Source organism: Hyperoodon ampullatus (assembly GCF_949752795.1).
Source record: "Hyperoodon ampullatus genome assembly, chromosome: 14".
NCBI classification, from domain to species: Eukaryota; Metazoa; Chordata; class Mammalia; order Artiodactyla; family Ziphiidae; genus Hyperoodon; species Hyperoodon ampullatus.
In genome coordinates this window covers 43012715-43035266 of record NC_136927.1, presented here as the reverse complement: position 1 = coordinate 43035266, position 22552 = coordinate 43012715, and the positions used below count along the sequence as shown (strand labels likewise).

At 43.1% G+C, this 22552-nt stretch overlaps 1 protein-coding gene across 2 annotated transcripts in view; it reads left to right on the top strand.

Moving 5' to 3' along the window:
• XPO6 (exportin 6) overlaps positions 1 to 22552 on the top strand; it is a gene marked incomplete at its 5' end in the record, with an annotated part of 73608 nt that overhangs the window by 32659 nt on the left and 18397 nt on the right. The window contains 5 exons of one of the 2 annotated variants that reach the window (XM_079719914.1): positions 6690 to 6798; positions 8477 to 8566; positions 9733 to 9802; positions 16202 to 16361; positions 19469 to 19561. In XM_079719914.1, coding sequence (XP_079576040.1) covers positions 6690 to 6798; positions 8477 to 8566; positions 9733 to 9802; positions 16202 to 16361; positions 19469 to 19561 — 522 coding nt within the window. Of the gene's footprint in view, positions 1 to 6689; positions 6799 to 8473; positions 8567 to 9732; positions 9803 to 16201; positions 16362 to 19468; positions 19562 to 22552 lie in introns of both variants that reach the window. The other variant, XM_079719913.1, reaches the window with a different exon arrangement.

Here is a 22552-nt window from a genome sequence, read left to right as displayed (position 1 = left end):
GTGGTTCTTGCTGACCGCTTTAAACACTAGGGGTGGGATGATTTGGGAAATTGGGATTGACATATATACACTATTGGTACTGTGTATAAAATAGATAACTAATGAGAACCTACTGTGTAGCACAGGGAACTCTACTCAGTGCTCTGTGGTGACCTAAATGAGAAGGAAATCCTTAAAAGAGGGGATATATGTATATGTATATACATTCATGTATATGTATACATATATACAGCTGATTCACTTTGCTGTACAGTATAAACTAACACAATATTGTAAAGCAACTGTACTCCAATTTCAAAAAAAGCACTAGGGATTTTTCTCATTGATCATTTGGTTATTATCCTAAATAAGGCTTTCTAATTTTTCATGACTTTTTTTTTTAAACGTACATGTATAACACTTTTATGCCTTTAAAAAACAAAAAAACCCCAAACCTTCAAAGCTTGTCTGTGGTTTATGCTGTTAAATGGTAACCATCATCTGGGGAGCTGCTTGTCAGTCAGACACCCTCTAGTGGTCTAAGGTAGTAGACTACAAAAAAGGGTGAAGTCTGCTGAGGTGTGCAAAGAAAATAGTTGAACTTTAACTTAACATGCTTTTCCTTTCACCTCTTATGCTGTATATTTACACAAGTGTGCACTGAAAAAATTTATTGATTTATTCTTAAAATTTATTTATTAAAAATTATTTATTTAAAAATATATTTATTTTTGGCTGCGTTGGGTCTTCGTTGCTGCACATGGGCTTTCTCTAGTTGCGGCGAGCTGGGGCTCCTCTGTTGCGGCGCGCGGGCTTCTCATTGCGGTGGCTTCTCTTTGTTGCAGAGCATGGGCTCTAGGCACGTGGGCTTCAGTAGTTGCAGCATGTGGGCTCAGTATTTGTGGCTCTCGGCCTCTAGAGTGCAGGCTCAGTAGTTGTGGCGCACGGGCTCAGTTGCTCCGCGGCATGTGGGATCTTCCCGGCCCAGGGCTCCAACCCATGTCCCCTGCATTGGCAGGCGGATTCTTAACCACTGCGCCACGAGGGAAGCCCTGAAAAAATTTTAAATGAAAGTTAAACCACTGCTCTAGGTTATATGAGAGATCCCAATATATTAGAGATACACTGTTTTGCAGAAGCAACTGATAAAGAGCACTGGCTACAGATAATTACCACATTCATTTTAATGAAGAGCATGTAAATGCAATCAAATGTTTTTCAACTGAGAAAATGGTATCTGAAAGAAGTTGGGGGGCTTTTGTGGCTTGAGCCAGAATTTCAGAAGCAACTGATCTTGCAGGAAGTAGTCAAGAATGTTTTCTTAGTATCTTAAATGCAAAACGTAGGTGTGGTTAAGTCACAGAGACAGCATTCAGTTCCTGTCCCTTGTGGTTTAAAGGTTTTGCATCATTCATCACAACAAAGTGATAGGCATTGTAGGCTACGAATTTAGAAGCACAAATGTACATGGATTTATTTTTGGTCCTAGGAGCTTGGAAATTGGAGCTCTGCATGTTCCTTGTTCAGTGAGGATGCTCAAGAGTTTCTTGATCAGAACTGGTGGGGACTTAGAGAACTTGAGTCCCAGTGTTAACGGAATAAATGTTCTGTAACATACCCAGTTGAACAAAATTGCTAATGGGGTTTACTGTCCAGGTTTGCCATTTTGAATCTGTGGTGTGGGAAGACCTAAATTTCAGTCTCCTTTTCTCCTCTTTGTACTTTGGGAACGGTTGTTCCTACTTTACAAGTTGTTGAGCAGATTAAATGAACCAGTGTGTGTAAAGTACCTTGGCTGACCGTAGGTGTTCAGTAAATAAGTATTGGTTCTCGTCCCTTTTCTCTCTCACTCCCTTCTCTCTATGCTTGTCAATGTGAGGGGAGACACCTGTGTAGAAACTTACTTTTACAGGAAGATTAGGAAACCTGAAGTGAGTTAAGCAACCTGAAGTTATTGAGTCATGTCCTGTGAACCCCTTTGTCATGAAAGTACTGGGAAGTGCTGGCCATAGACCTGCCAGGGATTCTGGGTGACATTCAATTGAACTATAAACAAATGTGGGTAAGCGTGAGAAAAATTGCTGCCCTTTTTTTCTGAGTGGGTTTTTCTGCTGAATAGAGAGGAAGTGCCATTGTGACACATGGCATTTTGATACAGTTAATAAAAGGTATTAACTAGGGTTGTACCAGGACTTCAGTAGCTTTCTAGCTCTTGCTACGAGAAATTCATGCTGTTGACTGCCCCAGAGAGCAAGGGAATGGAATCTTAGTTATTTCATTGAGTTGAAAAAGCTATCCAGGACTATGCTTCAGTGCTTCATAGTTATCTGACTTGTAGTTTTGTTTATTTATTGCCTGCGTGTTTATTCATTTGTTTGTTCTCTTGTTCTTTCATTCATCATATGTTTACAAACACCTACTATGTAGTCACCTTAACGTGTATAATTTTATTTAACTCTCAGAAGAAGTTGAGGTGCTTTTGGAATCACATTTGTGGCTTGAGCCACCCAGGTCTATAGGTTTATTTGCATTGTATATTTAACCATGTAATGCTATAAGTTTCTCTCCGAGCACTGCTTTAGCTTTATCAAATTTTAATATGTTTTATTTTCCTTTCCATTCAATTTAAAATATTTTGTAATTTCTCTTGAGTTCCTCTTTGTTGTTTAATTTCCAAATATTTGGGGATTTTCTATATGTCTTCTCATTATTGTTTTCTAGTTGATTATGATCTGCAAACACATTTTGGGTGATTTCAGTTCTTTTCAATTTGTTAAGGTTTGTTTTATGACCTAGTCTTCTTGGTGATTGTTCATTGTGCACTTGAAAAGAGTGTGCATTCTGCTGTTGTTGGGTGGAGTGTTCTAGATATGTCAGTTAGGTCAGGTTGGTTGATGGTGTTCTACATGTTGTCTTTATCCGGTTTGTTCTATCAGTTACTGAGAGAGAGGTGAATTCTCCCAGGTATAATTGTGGATTTGTCTACATCTGCTTTCAGTTCTATCAGTTTTTGCTTCATTTATTTTGAGACTCTCTTGTTTCACACAAGTTCAGTTTTCCTTTTCAATGTATCTATTGAGTGTTTGACTGTATCTCTTTATGTGAGTTTTTTAAGTGGTTGCTCTGTATATTAAAATACATATACGGGCTTCCCTGGTGATGCAGTGGTTGAGAGTCCGCCTACCGATGCAGGGGACACGGGCTCGTGCCTCGGTCCGGGAGGATTCCACATGCCGCGGAGTGGCTGGGCCCGTGAGCCATGGCCGCTGAGCCTGCGCGTCCGGAGCCTGTGCTCCGCAACGGGAGAGGCCACAACAGTGAAAGGCCCGCGTACCACACACACACACACACAAACCATATATATTTAATTTTTCAAGTTAACATACTACCACTTCAAGTGTGATACAGGAACCTCATCACCATATAGATCTTTTTGCCCTCCCTTCTTTGTATTGAGGCTGCCATATATTTTACATCTGTGTACATTGAAAACCCCATCAGACAGTGTTCTGTTTTTGCTTTCATCCAACATTCATATTTTAAAGATCTTAAGAGAAACAATAGAGAAACAGTCTGTTGTATTTACCAAGAGATTTGTCAGTTCTCTTGCTTTCCCTTCATTCTTGAAGTTTCAGGTTTCTTTTTCATTATCCTTTACCTTCTATTTTAATCAGCTCGGGCTGCCATAACAAAATACCACTGGCTGGGTGGCTTAAACAACAGAAATTAATTTTCTCATACTTCTGGAGACTGGAAGTCATGGATCAGGGTGCTGGCAGATTTGGTTTTTGGTGAGGGCTCTCCCTGGCTTGCAGACGCTGCCTTCCCTCTGTGACCTCACATGGCCTCTCTTCTGTGCATGAACAGGGAGTGGGGAGAGTGAGCAGCTCGCTCCTACTTCCTCATGTCTCCTCCTCTTCATAGAAGTGGATTAAGGCCCGCCCCACCCTTATGATCTCACTTAACTTTTATTAACTTTTTTAGGCCTTGTCTCCAATACAGTCACACTGAGAGGGCTTCAGTGTATGAATTTATCTATCTATCTTTCTTTCTATCTATCTATCTATCTATCTAAATAAATTGGGTCTTCGTTGGGTCTTCGCAGCATTGGGTCTTCGTTGCTGCACGCAGGCTTTCTCTAGTTGCGGCGAGTAGGGGCTACTCTTCGTTGCAGTGTGCGGGCTTCTCATTGCGGTGGCTTCTCTTGTTGCGGAGCATGGGCTCTAGGTGCGCAAGCTTCAGTAGTTGCAGCACATAGGCTCAGTAGTTGTGGCACACGGACTTTTAGTTGCTCCACGGCATGTGGGATCTTTCTGGACCAGCAACTGAACCCATGTCCTCTGCATTGGCAGGCAGATTCTTAACCGCTACGCCACCAGGGAAGTCCCTCAACATATGAATTTTGAGTGGACACAGTTCAGTCCAAAACACCTTCCAGCTGAAAGAACCTCATGGAGGATGGTTATAATAGCTGCTTTAAAAATCTTCGATAATTCAACATCTATGACAATCTGTTGATTTTCTTTCCCTTGACAAATGTTCAGTGTCTCCTTTTTTTTGGTATGTCAGTTAATATTTTGTTGTTTGTTTGTCTTTTTTTTAGGCCGCACCGTGCGGCATGCAGGATCTTAGTTCCCCGACCAGGGATTGAATCCGTGCCCCCTGCATTGGGAGCGTGGAGTCTTAACCACTGGACTGCCAGGGAAGTCCCTGTCAATTAATATTTGGATCCCTTTACCTGTTGTTCTACCAGCCTTAGGCATGGCTTCCATCTCCACAGTCACCTTATGGTCAAAGATGGATGCTGAATCTATAGACATCACACCTATGATTCAGGCAGCAGGAATAAGAGGGAGAGGTTAGACAAAAGAAGCTTTCCCAGAGGTCCCACCAAATGACTTCTTTCCATATGTCCTTGACCACTGAGACAACACAGATGATAACTGGGAAGCAGCTCCACCACTAGGGCTAGCGGTACAAAGGAAAGAGGTGTTGGGGTCATTAAAATGTCAAATATCAGAGGGACGGCCCCCATGCAGCTAGAGCTCAGATCTCTGAGGAGAGGGTATCACCCAACTGCCACGGGAGCTCAGAGGAGAGGCCTCAGGGAGCTGGGACTTAATCCTTTGAGGAGAAGATGTAACCTGGCTGCTGCTAGCACCTCTGAGAGTTCGTGATGGGGCTGGTTTGGGGAATGTGGAAGCTGGAACCAATTATTACTGCCAGGTGACCATTGTTGGGGTGACACTGGCCAGGACAGCAAGCCCACAGGAAGAATGGGGTCCCTTTGCCCCTCCTTCTGCCTTCCAGTTTTCCTCCAGTGCCCCTGTTGACAGAGCCTAACAGGCAGAGGAGAAATGTGCTTTGTGTAGTCTGAGTCCCAGCATCACAAAACGTGGAGAGTGGACTGGCACTGAGAGCTGAATAACCAGCATGGCTGGTTTGCCTTGTGAGTAAGACGAGCTCTGAACTTCTCATAGAAACATTTCAGGACAGGCAAGCATTCAGGCTACTTGATTTGTTCTTGAAAAGTAGTGGTTTGTTGGCCCTTGTGGTAGCAACTGTCACATAGAACTATGGTGTCTTCTGAGTTAGGTTCTTATCACATGTGGGAAATATCCAAGCCTAGGGCTCCACATGTTTCTTTGAGAAATTATTCTTAGACATAGATCAAAGGGTCATTGTTCCCTTAGGCTTTTTCCATCTCTCCTTTTAGGTTTTAAGTGTTCTTACAAATTGACTAGAATTGAGGTTTTCTGGAGTGGGTGGAGCAGGCTCCAAGCCTGTTGGTGGTTTATGTGTAGAGAGAAGAACATGACATGTTGAGTTAGGGAGCTCTGGGTTCAAACCAGCTAGCTTTGTGACCTTGGGCAGTTTATTTAGCTTCTGTTAACTGTAGTTTCCTCATCAGAAAAGTACCGATAATACCACCTACCTGTCACAGTTGTTAAAAGGACTGAATCATTGAATTAATAGATATTTATAGATAGTACTTATAATTCTCAGGGCAACCACTGAGAAAAAAAACTTCAAAAATATTTGGTAAAAGAAATGGCAAGGGAATTAAAATAGCACAGTAGAAAATATCTATTTAACACAAAAGGAGGCAGTACTGGAGGAATTGAGGAAAAAAAGATACAGAGAAAACAAATGGCAGAATGGCAGAAGTAAGTCCTTCCTTATTGGTAATTACATTAAATGTAAAGGATTAACTTCTCCAGTTAAAAAGCAAAGATTGGCAAAATGGCTTAAAAAACATGATCCAACTACATGTTGTTCAAGACACTCACTTGAATTTTAGACACGAATAGGTTTAAAGTAAAAAGATAGAAAAAGATATTCCATGCAAACAATAACCAAAAGAGAGCAAGGGTAGCTATACTAATATCAGACAAAACAGATTTAAGACAAAAATTGCTCCCTGAGGCAGAGAAGGACATTATATAATGATAAAAGGTTCCAACCGTCAAGAAGGTTCAATCCAGTATGTTCTACGCCTGGAACATAGTTAAATAAATAAACAAACACCCCTGCTACTGTTCCACTCTCACATAGCACTTGCAAAACCATAAACTAAGTTTAGTTTAGATGCTTCTTGTGTATGGTGATCCAACACAGGCACCATTCCCTTCACAGTACAGGAGGCCTTTTTGAAATCCTAGGCTAAAAGCCTCCTTTCATCTGATGTTGAATTTCTCCCTGCCACATAGGTACGAAGACGCCCTAGTCCTCTTGCTCACGGAGGTGTTGAATCGAATCCAGTTCAGATACAACCAGGCCCAGTTGGAGGAGTTGGATGATGAGACACTGGATGACGATGTAAGCAGCACATCCTAATTGACCTTAATCACTGTCATGCTGTGGTATGAATCGAAATGGAGCCTTGGAACCCATGGCCCTTTGCTCTGGAGATTATTTTTAAGCCAGAGTGGTCTTATTTGAGTTATGCATTTGAAATTTGTATCCGACTGGTCTCTTTGGGTTCATTAACTGTAAAAAAAAGTTGTACAGGCATTTACCTATATGGACTAGAGAAGTAAGTAGAGAAAACCATATGTACAGTGAAAAGTGGTTTAGTAAGAACTCTGCATCTACCTCCTGTTTCCCCTGCCTTGCACCCACACTCTGGGCAACAAATAAAAGCTAGCTGGATGCTGGTGGAAATAGTTAAAGAGATACTTAAATGATAAGGCTAGAATGAAAGGATGTCTCTTTTGACTATATATATTTTGTAAACAGGTATCTCTTAAAATCAATCTTGAATTTAATGATGCTGGTGTGCCCAACGTTTGTAAGGAAAATGTCTTTAAGGACACAACTCCAGTGTTCCTTTTTCTTAAGCACCATGCATTTAAAAAATTTCAGGTCACTGGTATGACTCTCAAAATAACAGCCACTGTGGTGTGGTCAGGACCTTGAGGGAAGCCATATTTGGGTTCAAAATAGCCTTGTACTTGGAATCAGATGGCCTGGATTTGAATCTCTGCAACCCTGGGTAGGAAGGGGGTAGAGGTCTGGTCACTGAATTTCTCTAAGCTTTAATTTCCTCATCTCCCAAAAGAGGAAGGATATATCTGAACTGACCTGTGTTGACGGTTACATGTGAGGGTAGCACACGTGGATGTACTGACCACGTGCCTGGTGGATAGTAGAGGCTTGGTGAATTTTTTTTTTTTTTTTTTTTTTTTTTTTTGTGGTACGCGGGCCTCTCACTGTTGGGGCCTCTCCTGTTGCGGAGCACAGGCTCCGGACACGCAGGCTCAGCGGCCATGGCTCATGGGCCCAGCCGCTCCGCAGCATGTGGGATCCTGCCGGACCAGGGCACAAACCCGTGTCCCCTGCATCGGCAGGCGGACTTCCAACCACTGCGCCACCAGGGAAGCCCGAGGCTTGGTGAATTTTAGTTTCACTTCCTGTTACCTGTTTGATATAGGCCAGTGCATCTCATATTTTAGCCTGGATAAGAATCACTGGGACAGCTTGTTAAATAGACTTTGATTCAGGAGGTCTGGGGTGGGGGCACAGAGTTTGCATTTATGACAAACCACCAGGAGATGCTGATGCTGCCTGTCTGAGGACCATACTTTGCCTTGCACTGGTGTGGTTGGTTATACTTATACGTGCTTAGTAACAGGCTGTCTCAGAAGGTAATGAACCAATTCCTATAGCTGGGATGATGTAAAGGGGACTTGAGCATTTCACAGTTGGCTTTTTAAAAATATCTTATTCCTATGACAGTAGGGAGAAAAGTAGGTCATTCTATGTGGATCATTTGCTTTTTGAGGAAATAGCTTCTTGTGAAATTAATTCATTGGATTAAAAAAATTTTTTTAGCTTAGCCTTTTTAAAGTACCAAATAACCTGGTTCCATCATTTGCTATTTCTTCACATATTTATGTCTGAGAGTGGACTTGAGGTTGAGGACAGGTTGGCAGGGAAGATGATGAGACTCTGCCTGTCTGGGAGAGCTGATCCTTCTGTGTTTGCCCCGCAGCAGCAGACAGAGTGGCAGCGGTACTTACGCCAGAGCTTGGAGGTAGTGGCCAAAGTGATGGAGCTCCTTCCCACACACGCCTTCTCAACACTGGTAACTCACCACTTGGAGGGGAACGAAGAGCCTAATTATTTCCCTGCATATAGCACGAGTAGTAAGGCTTTTTTGCTCACCAGTATTATAAAATGTATGTATTTTAAACAGAACAATAATTACCATAACTGACCCTCAAATTTAAAAATGTTAACATGTCCCCCAGATATTTTAAAATCAACATTTGGAAGCTCTGTTTTTCTTTCCTAAACTCTTGGGTGTAATATGAATTTTACTAATGCTTTCATCAGTAGCTCAGAAGTGGCTAAGCCAAGTGGAAGATATATTTATAAAAATTACATTGTTGAAAAGTTAGCCTTTGTAAAGCTCACTCTTGACAAATTATTTGCTGGGTACTCTCTGCCTGTGTTTATGTGCTAGAATCCTTAGTCATAAGGACTGATTTCATTTACTAAGTGGTGTTTGTTATTTGAGGAGATTTCATTAAGTCCATCTCTCCTCTAGAGGCAGGATAATTTATTAGGGTCAGCTTTGCATTGCACAGCCCAGCTATATCTTGTATTCTCTTATGGAGAGTGCCATTTTATATTTTGCCATCTGCCTTTCTTTGGGACCTGTCGTATTAACATCTTAATTTTATCTTAATGGTGAGTTAGCAGCTTTAGAAAGAAAAGGTAGAGCTCTGGTTATGAAGGTCCTGTCTGCTAAATGAGTAAGGCAAACTGACTCCAAATAATTTGGCTGTCTTTTCACTCTGCCATGCACTTTAATAAGGCATATCTGCTATTGCTTTCAAAGGCAGGGTTTTCCTTGGACTTGAAGGGAGGTGGGCCCTGTCTCAGAGCTCTAGAAGGTGTAGATCATTTGGGGGCTGGATGTCCTCTTTTAAGAACATAATAGTCATAATAATCATACCCAGCATCCAGCGCTTTGTTTAGAAAAAGTATCAAACTGGTGTGTTATTTTCTTTCTTATTCCAAATATTAACTGGTGGTTTCAATTGTAGAAATTGTCGGGGGTGGGAGGTGCTGAAGGGTGCCACCTCTTCTTGGCTGCATATAAAGCTTCCCAGAGAAAAGTTTTTTATCCTGTTCCTCCCCACCATAGGTACTCCTTTCATTGTTGAAATGCTGTTACAATTCACATTTATGATGGGTTTTTTTGTTTGTTTTTTAGTTTTTAAATCTTTGTTTCTTTGTTTTCAGTTTCCAGTTCTTCAGGACAATTTAGAAGTTTATCTGGGGTTACAGCAGTTTATAGTTACTTCAGCGTCAGGTAAACTGGCTTTTATTTTCTAATTTAATGTTCAGAAAAAATTGGACTGATATTTAATTACTGCCTTCTGTGTTGTCAGAACATGCTTTCTCCACTGCCCCCTCCCAACTGCTCCCTCTCTCTCCATTTCGAAACAGGGAAAATTAAAAACACACACACACACACACACACACACAAAATCATGATTAAAAAGGAGCTTTGGGGGAGGTAAGAGATGAGGCTGTGACGGCATATTCCAAAGAGGCGTCTCAGTGAGAGAAAGGAAGCTGGTTTGGAGCAAAGAGGTAGGACTTTTGAAAAACTCTAGTGATTAGAATATTTCTCTGTGTCCTTTAAGCCAGCTAGTACACTAGAAAAAAATGGCCTTGGACTTTCCTGCGACGGGTTTGTTCTTCTCTGGCTTTTAGAATCAGGAGGACATGGGAGCAACTCTGCAGCAGGTGGACTGGTAGAGCTCACCCTGGGGGATTGTTAGCTCTCCTGTGTCAACAGCCCTGACTGTAGCCAGTTGGAAAGATTTTGGCCTGCTGTTGGCAGGTTTCACCAGCTTGGGGTTTAGGGTTAGCATTTTTTGGTTATTTTGTTAATAATAATGATAAAATAATAGCTTCTATTTGTAGAAGACACATTGCATGCCAGGCACCATGTTATTTGCTTATGTTATTTAATTCTCTCAACTGGCCTGTGAGGTGTAAGTACTAATAATAGTTCTCCTGTTTTACAGAAGAGGAAATTAATGTTCAGAGATGTTAGTTTACCCAAGGTCACGTGGCTTGTTGGTGCTAGTACCAAGATGGTGTAATAGGGAATGATAAAAAGTTGAATTAACCAAAATCTGACATTCGTTCTGCTAGCTGAAAACACACACGCGCCTGCACACACACACACACACACACACGTCATTTCACACTGCTTTTCCTCACAGTTTTCTTTACAGGAGTTATGCCTGGCCCTGGCCGGGCTCCCCTCTCTTGTGTAACTCTTGTTTCAGCCTGGCACAGAGCTGTCCAGGGTGTAGCCCATTGCCTGGATGAGCTTGTTATTTGTGGCAGAGCCTCCCCAAGAGGCTCTTTCTGCCCTTCTTGGTGGCCTGTGACGGCTTGTTTCCATGACTATATTAGCTTCTAAATAATCCGCTGGGCCCCAGGAGGTTGATGGGACTTGGCATGCCCCAGCTTTAGGCCCTGATTGTGTAGATAGGGTAAGAACAGCTTATGCAGAACTTTGAAGAGACCACTTTTCAAAGCAAATGCGCCTGTAAAATGCTGTCAGCACTTATGGACATATGACTGTGTACAAATGCTACAGATGTTTCCAGAATCCATTCTTGGGAAAAATCGTACTGTGCTGATCTCTCCCTCAGGGCCACTATTCAAATTAGAATATACTCAGGACCCTAAAGACATTCTTGATCTTAAAAAAAAAAAGTCGAGCGTGTATTTCTTTCCCCCAAAATTGACCTCTAAAGTCAGTGTTAGTAGCTGACTATTTTTACATTACATTGAGTCGGTCTTCAGGTGAAAATCTGCAGTGATTCTTAAGTCCTTTTTCTGAGACATAATTGATAACTTAGAGCTTCTTATCTGAGAAGGATAATCTGAATGATTTTTCCCTAAATGAAATATCATATGCCTGCTCTCATTGCCGCCCATTTACTGGCAATTTCACAGTGCACTTGGCTCTTCCAGGTCATTTCTAAACCTCATCCCTAGCACTGATCATTGGTGCATATACTCCAGTGGCAGAACCTCTCAGGCCAGAGAAATCCTTATTTCCTGTTTTAAAATGAGCTCTCTTATCCATGACAAAGCAAAAGCCAAGTTTCCAATGCAAAGGCTATTAAAAAATGGAAACTCTGAGTACGTTTTGTTCCTTGGTTCCCATGGTCATTTACCCCTCATATAACCTCCATGCTATATTAGTCAGCCTTACTGCCTCTTACCAGAAACTACGTTCTCTTTCCCCTGATGGGTTATGGCCCATTCCTTTCATCTGCATTGACCTTCTCCCGGCCTGAATTCCAGAGCCTGTGAGATGGGAGTCTTACTATTTACTCTGCTTCTGCTGATCCTCCTGCTTCCACTTCCTCAGTAAAGTCCAAGGCAAAACATGCTGTCCCTGTGGTAGGTACATTAGTCACTGTGCCTCCCTTACCCCTGGGAGTCATCCTTTGCCCTCGCAAGTGGTTTGAGAAATCCTTAAAGCCCTGTTGCGCCCCTAGTGCTGCATTTCTGTCCTTATGTGGCCCTCAGGTATCCATTTTGTAGGTGATTGGCTTCTGCCACTCCTCACTGAGATCTTCCCTCATTGGGGCAATATTTCTGCTCTCAGCAGCCCTGTTAATTTTTCTGTTTAGCTGTGCAAACTTCCCTGCCTAAGAGATTGCTCCCGCTACAATATATAGATTTTTGGACTTAAATTCTTGGTTCTGCTTAGGTTCGTTTATGACTTGTTTGTTCTCTCAGAGTGGAATACCTTAAATGCTAATTTTTATACCTTTATCTCCCAGCCTCCCCCCGCCCCAAAAAAAAAAAAAAAAAAGAAAAGAAAGACCGAATTATATTTAACATTAAGATGTTTCTTTCCAGGGCAGTGATTTGCCAGTGAGCTGTTCTTTTGATGTGGCTTAGGTACATCTAGACAGCTGCAGGGTGACTTGCTTTCTGTAAGATAGGACTTCAGTGTGGCCATGATATTTTCTATCTCTGAAACCTGTACCTAGCAGTGTTCTCCCCTGCCGGCTCCACTTTGTGGATGTTCTATGCTGTTGACTGGAGGAGGGAGGGAACTAAGCCTTAGCCAAATAGAAGAAAATGTGGGTTGATCTGAACAGCTTTTCACAGTGGGAACTCTAGCCTGCCCCCTCAGGTTGAGGTGTGGTACCTTGCATGATTTTTTGGTGGTGGTGTTAGTATGTGGTTTCCAGGCTGGGGGCAGGGGCTGAAGACTGATTTAGGGTACTTACTGCCTGTATGTTTGTCTGCCTTGCAGATGGAGCAGGGAAGAGCCAACTGCCATTTTGATTAACGTGAACCTTGGATGGCACATATGTATTAAGTTGAATTATATGGAATTGCAGTTTTGTTAGGTCAGAAACGGTCAAATATCAGCAATTTCATATGGTTCAAACTAATAGTTTAAGACACACATAGCAGTTGCGAGCTGTTTTTCATTTTAGGTACTGCTTTTTGTCAGACAAATTAGGGTAGGTTTAGAGGGGAGTGATCAGGATGGCAAGGATTCTCGAGGGAGGGTGACACAGAAAATGGAAGGGGCCCTGGGGTGTATTTCAGCCAAGAGGAGACTGGCAAGAGTGTGACCCCTCTCTCCATATCTCCCCAAGACTGTCATGTGTCAGCAGGCTTAGGCTTGTTTTTCTCCCCTCAAAGAGTGGGACCAGGGGTAATAAGGAGCAATTATAGGAAGACCCCTGTGTTTTTGACCAAGCTGTCCAAAGATGGAAGACTCCCTCAAGAGGCATTGGGCTCTCTAGTATTCAGTTGAGGTGTCCAGGAAGAGGCTGGAGGGGCAAGGCTGGGGGAAGGCCGTGCTTCAGATGTATGCGTGGATGCAGGGGCCAAAGGGGAAGGGGGGCAGGCCTGGTCACCATGACTTTTAAGCTGTCTCGTGACCATCTACTAGGGAAACATGATTTAGGGTGGTGTTTTGGTTTGGTTTTTAAAAGAGAAACACAGACTGTTTTCCTTCATGCTTAAAATATTTAAGAACCTAGTTCTTAGGTTGTACCTAAGGGTACCGAGTTCTTGGTATTTAGTACAGTGAATAAGTTGAAACCGGCTCGTCAGGGTAGAGCTCGGTGGGAGACGGGGTGGAAGATGAGGATGGGTGTGTGCAGGGAGAGTGAGGGGCCACTGATGCGGATTCGAAACCTGTCCACGTTGCTCTCTGAAAGAAGAGCTGGCCTCATCTCTTTTGAAGCCTGTACCACCACCACATCCAGTTCCAGGGTATGTTTTGCTTAAGGGTTGATTTCCCACAGAGCCCTAAGGCTTGGTTGGTGTGCATACAGGTGGAACAACAGGTTTTCGTTTACTCTGGGCTTCGGTTACATAGCAGTAACCCTGAACATCCTTCACATTCAGAAGGTGTGTAACTGTGGCACTTTTGTTAACTGGGAGAGGAGAGGAGAGAGGCATTTTTCCTTCTCATGTGACCAAGCACGACCAGAACCACTTCTTGGTTCTGTGTGTTCTGTGGGCTCCTCTGGCTGGCGGTGTGGGATGCTCACCCTCCTGCTCTGACTAGGGGAGCTGGCCCACCCTCCTTCGACGCCCACCCAGCGGCCTTGGCAGGGCTGCCTGAGGCTGAGAAGCCCACTCCGTGTTTCTGCACTGAGGCTCTCCTCTCCACGGGGAGTGTTGCAAGCGGACAGGTGATCAGGCAGGTCAGGGCGGGCTTTGTCACTGGCTCTCTCCTTGAGTTGCCCCTTCCTTTTGTTCTTCTGCTCCTTGGGGTGTGACCCACTGTAACAACACCCTGGTCACAGTGTCCCCTTTTCCAGTCTCCTGTCCTTCCTTTGGGGCTGTCACAGGCTCTCTTCCAGCCTCAGCACTTGGAAGTCGGTGTAGGAGCTGAGGCATCGAACTTGCTGCTTCACCCCCAGTCTCTTAGGTGTCATCCTTCCTTTTTCTTCTCCACCGGTGTCGCTTATCCATATTCACGTTTACATAGTAAAGTGAATGCTCCCAAGGGCAGTATGAGAAAATTCAGGCCCCCAGGACTCTCTCTCCTGCTCTAGTTAGCTCTCTGTTCTGTGTGTCAAATTCAGTCGTACATCTGTGGTCACTCATTCTGTACCAGGTGCCGTGCTGGCTGCTGGGCAGAGCCCCTCACCACGAAGGAGTTAACAGTCAGTGAGGAGACAGACTTATAAATCAGTAGTTTATCTCCTTACATGCACGGAGTGCCCCGGGGCGGGGGATGTAGGAGGGGAAGTGAGTTCCCCCTGTTGGGGGAGTGGGGAGGGAAGGCTTTCCAGGAGAGGCGATACTTAGGTGAGCCTGCAGGCTATATGAGGGCCGTGAGGTGTGCGTGGCCAGAGAGTGACATGGGGACTCCAGGCAGAGACCCCAGCTTGTGCAGAGGTGCAGAGACGAGGCACCAGGGGGTCATCAGTGGGTTCAGGTGATAGAGTGGGATCGGAGGAGGAGGTGAAGTCACAGAGACCTCAGCTGAAGCTGGGGAGGTTGGGATTTTCCCTTTTGGCCAGAGGGAGCCCCAGAAGGGTTTGGCACCTTGCCTGCTGGAGCTTTGTGCTTAGATCTGGGTTCTAGGAAGATGCCATGGAGCGCCATGGGGTTGGGGGGAGGTTCCTGCCTCCAGCAGAGTAAAATCCTGAAGTGGCAGTGGCAGGAGAAGGTTTGAAAAGTCTTTAGGGAGTGGATGCATTGCAGGTGCCCTATGACAGTGGTCTTACTGTTACTGCCCCTCCCTCCCTCCTCCTGGATGCAGGAGGAGGACTTGGTCAGACGGAGAGCACTTTCTCTGGCTTGGCAATAATTAATACATTTTGTAGACCTGTGTGGGGAGAGGGGTCCAAAGGGCAAGGAGGTGGCTGAATTGAGGATGCTGCTGTCCTTCATCTTTGTTTCCTCCTTGCTCAACTTGAAGAAATGTTGAAGGAAAGTTTCAAGCCTTAGAAAATCACTAGCTCTTTGTTATTCATTATTAATTACAAACACTGAATAATGTTTTATAGTTTATAGGGTTTTTACACATTCTAATTCAGCCCTTACTATAGTGAATTAGATAGTAGTGCTTGTTTCCATTTTAAAGATGAAGAAACCGAGACTTAGAGGGCTCTCTGAGGCACAGAGCTTGCACGTGGCAGGGAACCTGTGTCTTCTGAATTCCAAGTCCTGTGCCTTTGGTCCATACGGTGCTACCTGCGAACGGGGGTGGAGTGCTGAGTGCACCCTGTTCTTTGAACCCTGTCAGCCCATGGAGACTCCATTCTGCACCAGGGCCATTTGCAGAAAGCCCGCAGAGTCGCATAGACTTAGCTTAGGAGTCTAGCTCTGCCCTGGAAATACGACCCATGTTAGGCAAGTTACTGGGCCCCCCTGCGTGTGTTTCCTTGCCTGTAAAATTGGCAGTGTCATTCCTCACAGGGTCAAGAGGAATCCAGTCATGGATCAGATCGGTCCATGTGAGCATGGCCCGGGCTATCTGTTGTCTCTGTTTCCCCCCCTGGCCTTGGGATGCATGTAGGTGGAGCCTGCCCAGTTTCCCTGCTTGGTACTGGGAAGCAGCCTGTGGGTTGCTATGTTTCAAAAATTGGTTTTGCTGAATGTAGCGTGCCTGAATGTGCAGTTATCTGTAGCGGTCATTAAAGCATGTTCTTCGTGTTGAAAAACCATCTGAAGTGTTATGTTCCAGGACACAGGTTGAACATCACAGCAGAGAATGACTGCCGGCGGCTGCACTGTTCCCTGCGAGACCTGAGCTCCCTCCTGCAGGCTGTGGGCCGCCTAGCCGAGTACTTCATCGGGGACGTGTTCATCGTGCGCTTCAGCGACGCCCTCACGGTGGTGGAGAGGTGGGTGGGCAGTTACAGCATGGAGCTCAGCTTACCTGCTTGTGTGAGAACAGCTGTTGCCAGGCAGCTCTCCTCTGGCGCCAGGTGAATTGAGGCTCTGCCACATACAGGGGAGTGTGGAGCAGTCACTGACCCTCTCTGAACTTCAGGTCCCTCATCTGTAAAATGGAGTGGACATAGTATCCTGTAGGTTTATTGTGAGAATTACATGAGGTAAGGCACTGAGCACAGGGCCTAGTATGTAGCAAACAGTAAATATAAGCTGTTATTTCATAGGAGATCTTATATTTAAAGACAGGAGTAACCTCAGAAGAAACCAGGTGAGGTCATAAAGAGACATGAAGAAAGCCGTATTAATAAAAGGACAAACAAGTAGGCAGTAGGCACTATCCGAGTAGGCAGCCAGGCGCCAGAGGTGGGAGCTTTTCTGGTCCTTTTAGAATGGGACTGTTTTTTCCAGTCCTCTTAGGGTCCTGAGGATTTGAAGCTGGGCAGCCTCCAAGCCTGACCTGAGGGGTGGATCCCAGCCTTCCCACCACCAAGCTCCTTTTACTACTTCTTCCTTGAGGGTCCCCCACAGGGTTTACAGCTGCATTTGTTGAAGACCATTTCCTACTACCTAGTCTGCCCCCTCCCTTCTCATGAACTCATACATTTAAAAAGTCATATGCTTAAAATAAAAGTGACAGGAGGTTTTCAGATCATTTCAAGGTAACCAGTGAGTTGATTCGATCAAAACTGGGTGGGTGTGGGTCCAGCCGAAAGTTGAGAGACACCTGGTGCTTTCATTTACCCAGTAGCTGTATCGTTGGTAACACATGAGGGGTAGCTGGGGCTCAAGCCTAATTACTTGCATGCCAGATTTTTCTTTAACTGTTACCCTTAGCCTAAAAGCAGCAATAACTAAGAATTTTAAATAAATCTTGAAAAGCCAGATTAATATTAATAATAAAACCAGCATACAGTAGTAGGAAATTTTCAAAAGTAATTTTGTACATTTTCTTTCATTCTATACTTTGAGGGACAGGTATTGTCATTTTATCTGAGTAAATTCTGGCCCAGAGAGGGTGAGTGCCTTACCTCAGGTCACACAGTTCATGAGTGGGAGCACAGGTACTTTAATCAGTTTCCTGAGTCCAAATATTGTGCTCTTTCTAAACCACAGAGCTTCTACTTCAAGTTCTTTTTCCTCTTTTTCCTGCACTAGGCCTGTTTCCGCTGATGGTTAGTAGGAATAGAATATGTCCTTCTGTCTAAAATCCATATTTACTTTAAACTTAAGCAATATGTTATATCCATCAGTCATTTCAACTTCATAGTGAGATGACTGTTCAGAGATCCTGGATTGCTATTTTATAGGTCCTTATATATACATCTTTCTGCACTGCTTAGGTTTTCAGGCTCAGTACGTAAAGATACTTTGCTGTTTTGTCTTCATTTAGAATAAAGTGTGAGAGAAGCCTCCTTGTTATGGCTATGTGATCTTAATAGCCACTGTGATTAGCAGTGTTTTCACTTACAGGTTACATAAAACAAACCTAATATTAAGATTGCTAAACATTGAAATATTAAAAGATGTTCATTTTTAGTGTAGAACAACATTAAAGAATGCTGTTGAATGAAGGAACAGAATGTAAAGTCACATGCGATATGATTTCACTTACATGAGGTACTTAAGAGTAGTCAAAATCATAGCGACAGAAAGTAGAAGGCTGGTTGCCGGGGTGGGAGGGGTATGGAGAGTTATTATTTAATGGGTACTGAGGTGCAGTTTTACAAGATGAAAGCGTAATGGAGATGGATGGTGGGGGTGGTAGCACGTTGTGAATATATTTAATACTACTGAACTGTACACTTATTGTATGAATGTGAAAAATGTGGGGCAGCTTAAAGAATTAAATACTGGCTGCGCATTGGAGTCTTAACTTATTGATGGTGACTGATTTGATGCCTAGTTATTGCCACCACCACATCTCGCTTCCTAGGACTTCAGGTTGAGAACGCTTGGCTCTTTTACCCTTATTTCCGTGACTGACTGGAAATTCGTCTTTCTGACTGCTCCCCAACCCTGAATAACTTGTGGCTCAAGCTTGTACTTTTGTAACAAAGTCCTGCTTTCTCCCCACCATCAGAGAGGAGCATTTTTCAGAGTGTGGTCCACATGTATCAGAGTCCCCTGGCTGCTATTCAAAGATGCACATTTCCAGACCCCCCTCAATGCTACAGAGTCAGTCTGTGGGGCAGCACCAGCGAGCTGCATTTGTAATTAGTTCCCCAGTTGATTCTTATGCTCAGTGAAGTTTGAGACCCTCCTCACTGTTGGATTGGGGGAGAGAAACATGTACTGTCTTCCCTCGCGTCCCCCTCAGACCTGCTCCTAGGTTTCCTTACAGAGTAAGCACAGAGAGAACCTAGCCAGGTCTCTAGTTTTTTTGGTTTGTTTGTTTATGTTTACTCAGAAAGGAATGTCTGTCTCTAATGAAAGACGCATTTCCCATTTCCCACTAGAGCTGGCTATTAGTTATTGTATTTAATGTTCGTTTGTACTGATATATAGTGAGCCCTTGGGCAACCAGTGGGCTCAGTAACTTGCTTCTCAAAGAATTGTGCTTGAAGTTAAAAATACCTTAATCTATTTTAGAAACTTTTGTGGCCTCCCTCCCCCTCACCCCATTTCAACTCTTCAGAAAGTTAAAAAATTGTGTAGGAAATACCCATAGATTCTACAGTGAACATTTTGCTGTATTTTCTTTATCATATACCTATCTGCCTGAAACATTCACTTTTTTTCTAATTTTTTTTATTGTGGTAAAATACACATAGCATAAAAATTTCCATCCTAATCATTTTTATTGTGTATATTGTTACATTATGTTCTCTGTGTTGGATATTTATATTGTTTTCAATGTAAGTAATGCTTTAGTTGGTATCTTAGTATATAAATCTTTATGCACATCTCAGATTATGTCTTTGGGATAAAATTGGAGACCTGGTCTGGATTCTTTTTGATTGAAAAAAATCTGTCCTCGAGACCTTGGTACCTAGTCCATTTTGTCTATTTTAGTCCATAAGCTGAATTTTTTTCTTATATTCTTCTTTGCCAACAGGCTGGTCAAAGTCACTTTGTATGGGTCTCAGATAAAATTGTACAACATTGAGACTGCCGTGCCATCTGTATTGAAGCCTGATCTCATTGATGTGTAAGTATAGTTAGATGTTCATGTATTCTCAGAAAGACTTTGTTATCTGGCCCCAAATGATTTTACAGATAAAAAGGGACTGTAGTGGCTGCCATGAAAAGATGAAAAACTCCCACCTCCAAACCTAGAAAGAGAAAGATTGTTTGATGATATCTCAGGGCCGGGGTGGTTGGAGTGAATGGAATTCATCGGGCAGATGAGAGCTGGCAGCAGAAGGTATATGGAGTAGGCATTTCAGGAGGAAAGAACAGCACAAGCCAAGCCACAGAAGTGTTCCAGAGTCACACAGTTAGGGACGTGGTGAGCAGTTGGTGTGGCGGGAGGCGGGGCTGGATAGGCATGTTAGGGATAAGTGTTTCACCTTGAATGCCGTGACTCTTACCCTGTAGACCAGTGACTGAAACTGCAGGGTACAGGAGAATTGCTTGGGAAGCATATTCCCTCAGAGATTCTGATTGTAGCAGGATGGCATAAGCCTCGGGTATTTACATACTAAACAAGAACCTCAAGTGATTTTGAAAGTGGGGCATCCAGGGACCACACTTTGAGAAACTTTAAAGACAGTGAAAAGCCATTAGGAAAGTGACATATGGAAGGGATAGAGGAATGGGGACTGGAGATGGGGCCATATCCCTGAGATCACACTGCTCAGAAGGCTTGCTCTAGACTAGAGCAGGAGTTGGCAAGCTATGGCTTGTGCCAGATCCAGCCCACTGCCAGCTTATGTAAATAGTTTTATTGGAACACAGCCATGCCCATTCATTTATGTATTATCTATGAGCTGCTTTTGCACTACAGTGGCAGAGTTGAATAGTTCTGAACAAGAGTGGATGGCCTATAAAACCTGAAATATTTATACTCTGGTTTTTGCAGAAAAAGTCTCTGACCCCTGTTCTAGAGCATTCTTGAGCTTCAAATTAGATAAATAATAGAGAGTCTTATTTACTGTGGTAGTTAAAAAAAATTTTTTTTTTAAATATTGCTTTCCTTTTTGAGAATTTAGAGAAAGCTTCTCCCAAGAAAGATGCTAATTTGCTCATAAACACAACGCCTTGAACACAATTTCAGGAAGTTTTAGAGCTCCTCCCTTCAGCCTTAAGGAGCTCTGTAAGTTTGATAGATTGATTGAAATTCTTAGGAACCTGCCCCCCCGACCCCGCCCCAAGACGCACTTTGATGTCTTCGTACTTACTTTTTGATCAATGGATTCTAAAGATAAAATACAAAATAACTGCTTTGTCACTATGAATATCAAATTCCCAATATTTATATTTTCTTACTTTAAGGTACCTAGTACCTTCTCTTACCTAACTTATTTTGAAAAAGTTCAAATCTATAGAAAAGGGGAAAATAGAATGAACACCCATATACTATACTCTCAAGCTAGATTCATCAATGATAAATATTTTGCCACATTTACTGTTTTTTTTTTAAAATAAATTAATTTAATTAATTAATTTATTTTTGGCTGCGTTGGCGTTGGGTCTTCATTGCTGCATGCAGGCTTTCTCTAGTTGTGGCGAGCTACTCTTCGTTGCACTGCCAGGCTTCTCATTGTGGTGGCTTCTCTTGTGGAGCACGATCTCTAGGTGCATCGGCTCAGTAGCTGTGGCACGCAGGCTCAGTAGTTGTGGCTCGCGGGCTGTAAAGCACAGGCTCAGTAGCTGTGGCGCATGGGCTTAGTTGCTCTGTGGCATGTGGAATCTTCCCGGACCAGGGCTTGAACCTCGTGTCCCCTGCATTGGCAGGTGGATTCTTAACCACTGTGCCATCAGGGAAGCCCTGCTGTTTTCTTTTTCTTGTGCTTCTCTCTGTATACACAAGTGCACACACATACATTTTTTGTGTGTGAACTGTTTGAAAATAAATTTCAGACAACACATCACTTCACATGTATATCCTTCAGCATGTATCTCCTAGGAACATTCTCCTATGTAACCATAATACCATTATCAACACTCAAAAACTTTCATAGATACAGTAATGTCATCTCCTATTTTTAAGTGTATATGTATATATATTCCGTATTCAAATTTCCCTAATTGTCCCAAGAATGTCCTTTTTACATATATATCTATAGACATACTTTTTTTTGGATCTGAGTTCTAACTAATGAATTGCACATTATGTGTGTCTCCTGTAACCTAGACCAGTTCCCCAAATTGTGCGTGTTTGGGAGGGGTGGGGAGAGACTGACTTTCTGGAGATCCAGATCCTAATTTTTTTTTTTTTTTTTTTTTAAATCTTAATCTGGATTTGTCTAGTTTTTCTCTGTATTCGATTGAGGTTAAACATTTTAGCAAGAATACTGCATAGGAGATGACATGTCCTTCTTGCATCATATCTAGAGGCACTTGAGGTCATTTTGCCCTGGGATTGTTGATACTGAGTTTGATTTTTAAATAGTGTCTGCCTATAACCTAGCTATATCCACTGAAAGGTCCTAGAAGCAGTGACACTCCAGTAGCAATGCTACCTCTAGTACTCAGGCTCTTGGTTTCTAAAATACATTCTCCATCAAAAGGAAGCAGAGTTCCTTGGAGAAATGCTCCAAGTCTGGGGCAGGTTGACCCTGGAGAATCTTGTTGAGTCAGTAAGGAAGGTTGGGAACATATGAAAAGGACATAGGGGGTATAGCTTGAAAGGGTTTTTCCTGGTCACACTTGACAGTGTGATCATCAAGAAAGAATGAGGAACATATTGAATATAAAGCATCCATATGATTTAAAAGAAAGAAAAAGATCAGGGAGGGAAAGCTGTTTTTTACAGAAGAATACAGCTAATGAACAGAAAAAGAAAGAATTAGAAAAACCACTAGTTTGCAGCCACCAGTGTAAGAATGATTTAGGCAGGGTTCCTCCATGGGTGTTTGTTGGGGAATGGTATATTTATTTAGAGTCTTAAAGTGTCACCCCAAGATTACTTACTAATTTTTTCAGAAAAGAGAGAAATAACCCATTTAGGTTTATTAGAAGGTCTGGTGTTTTGTAA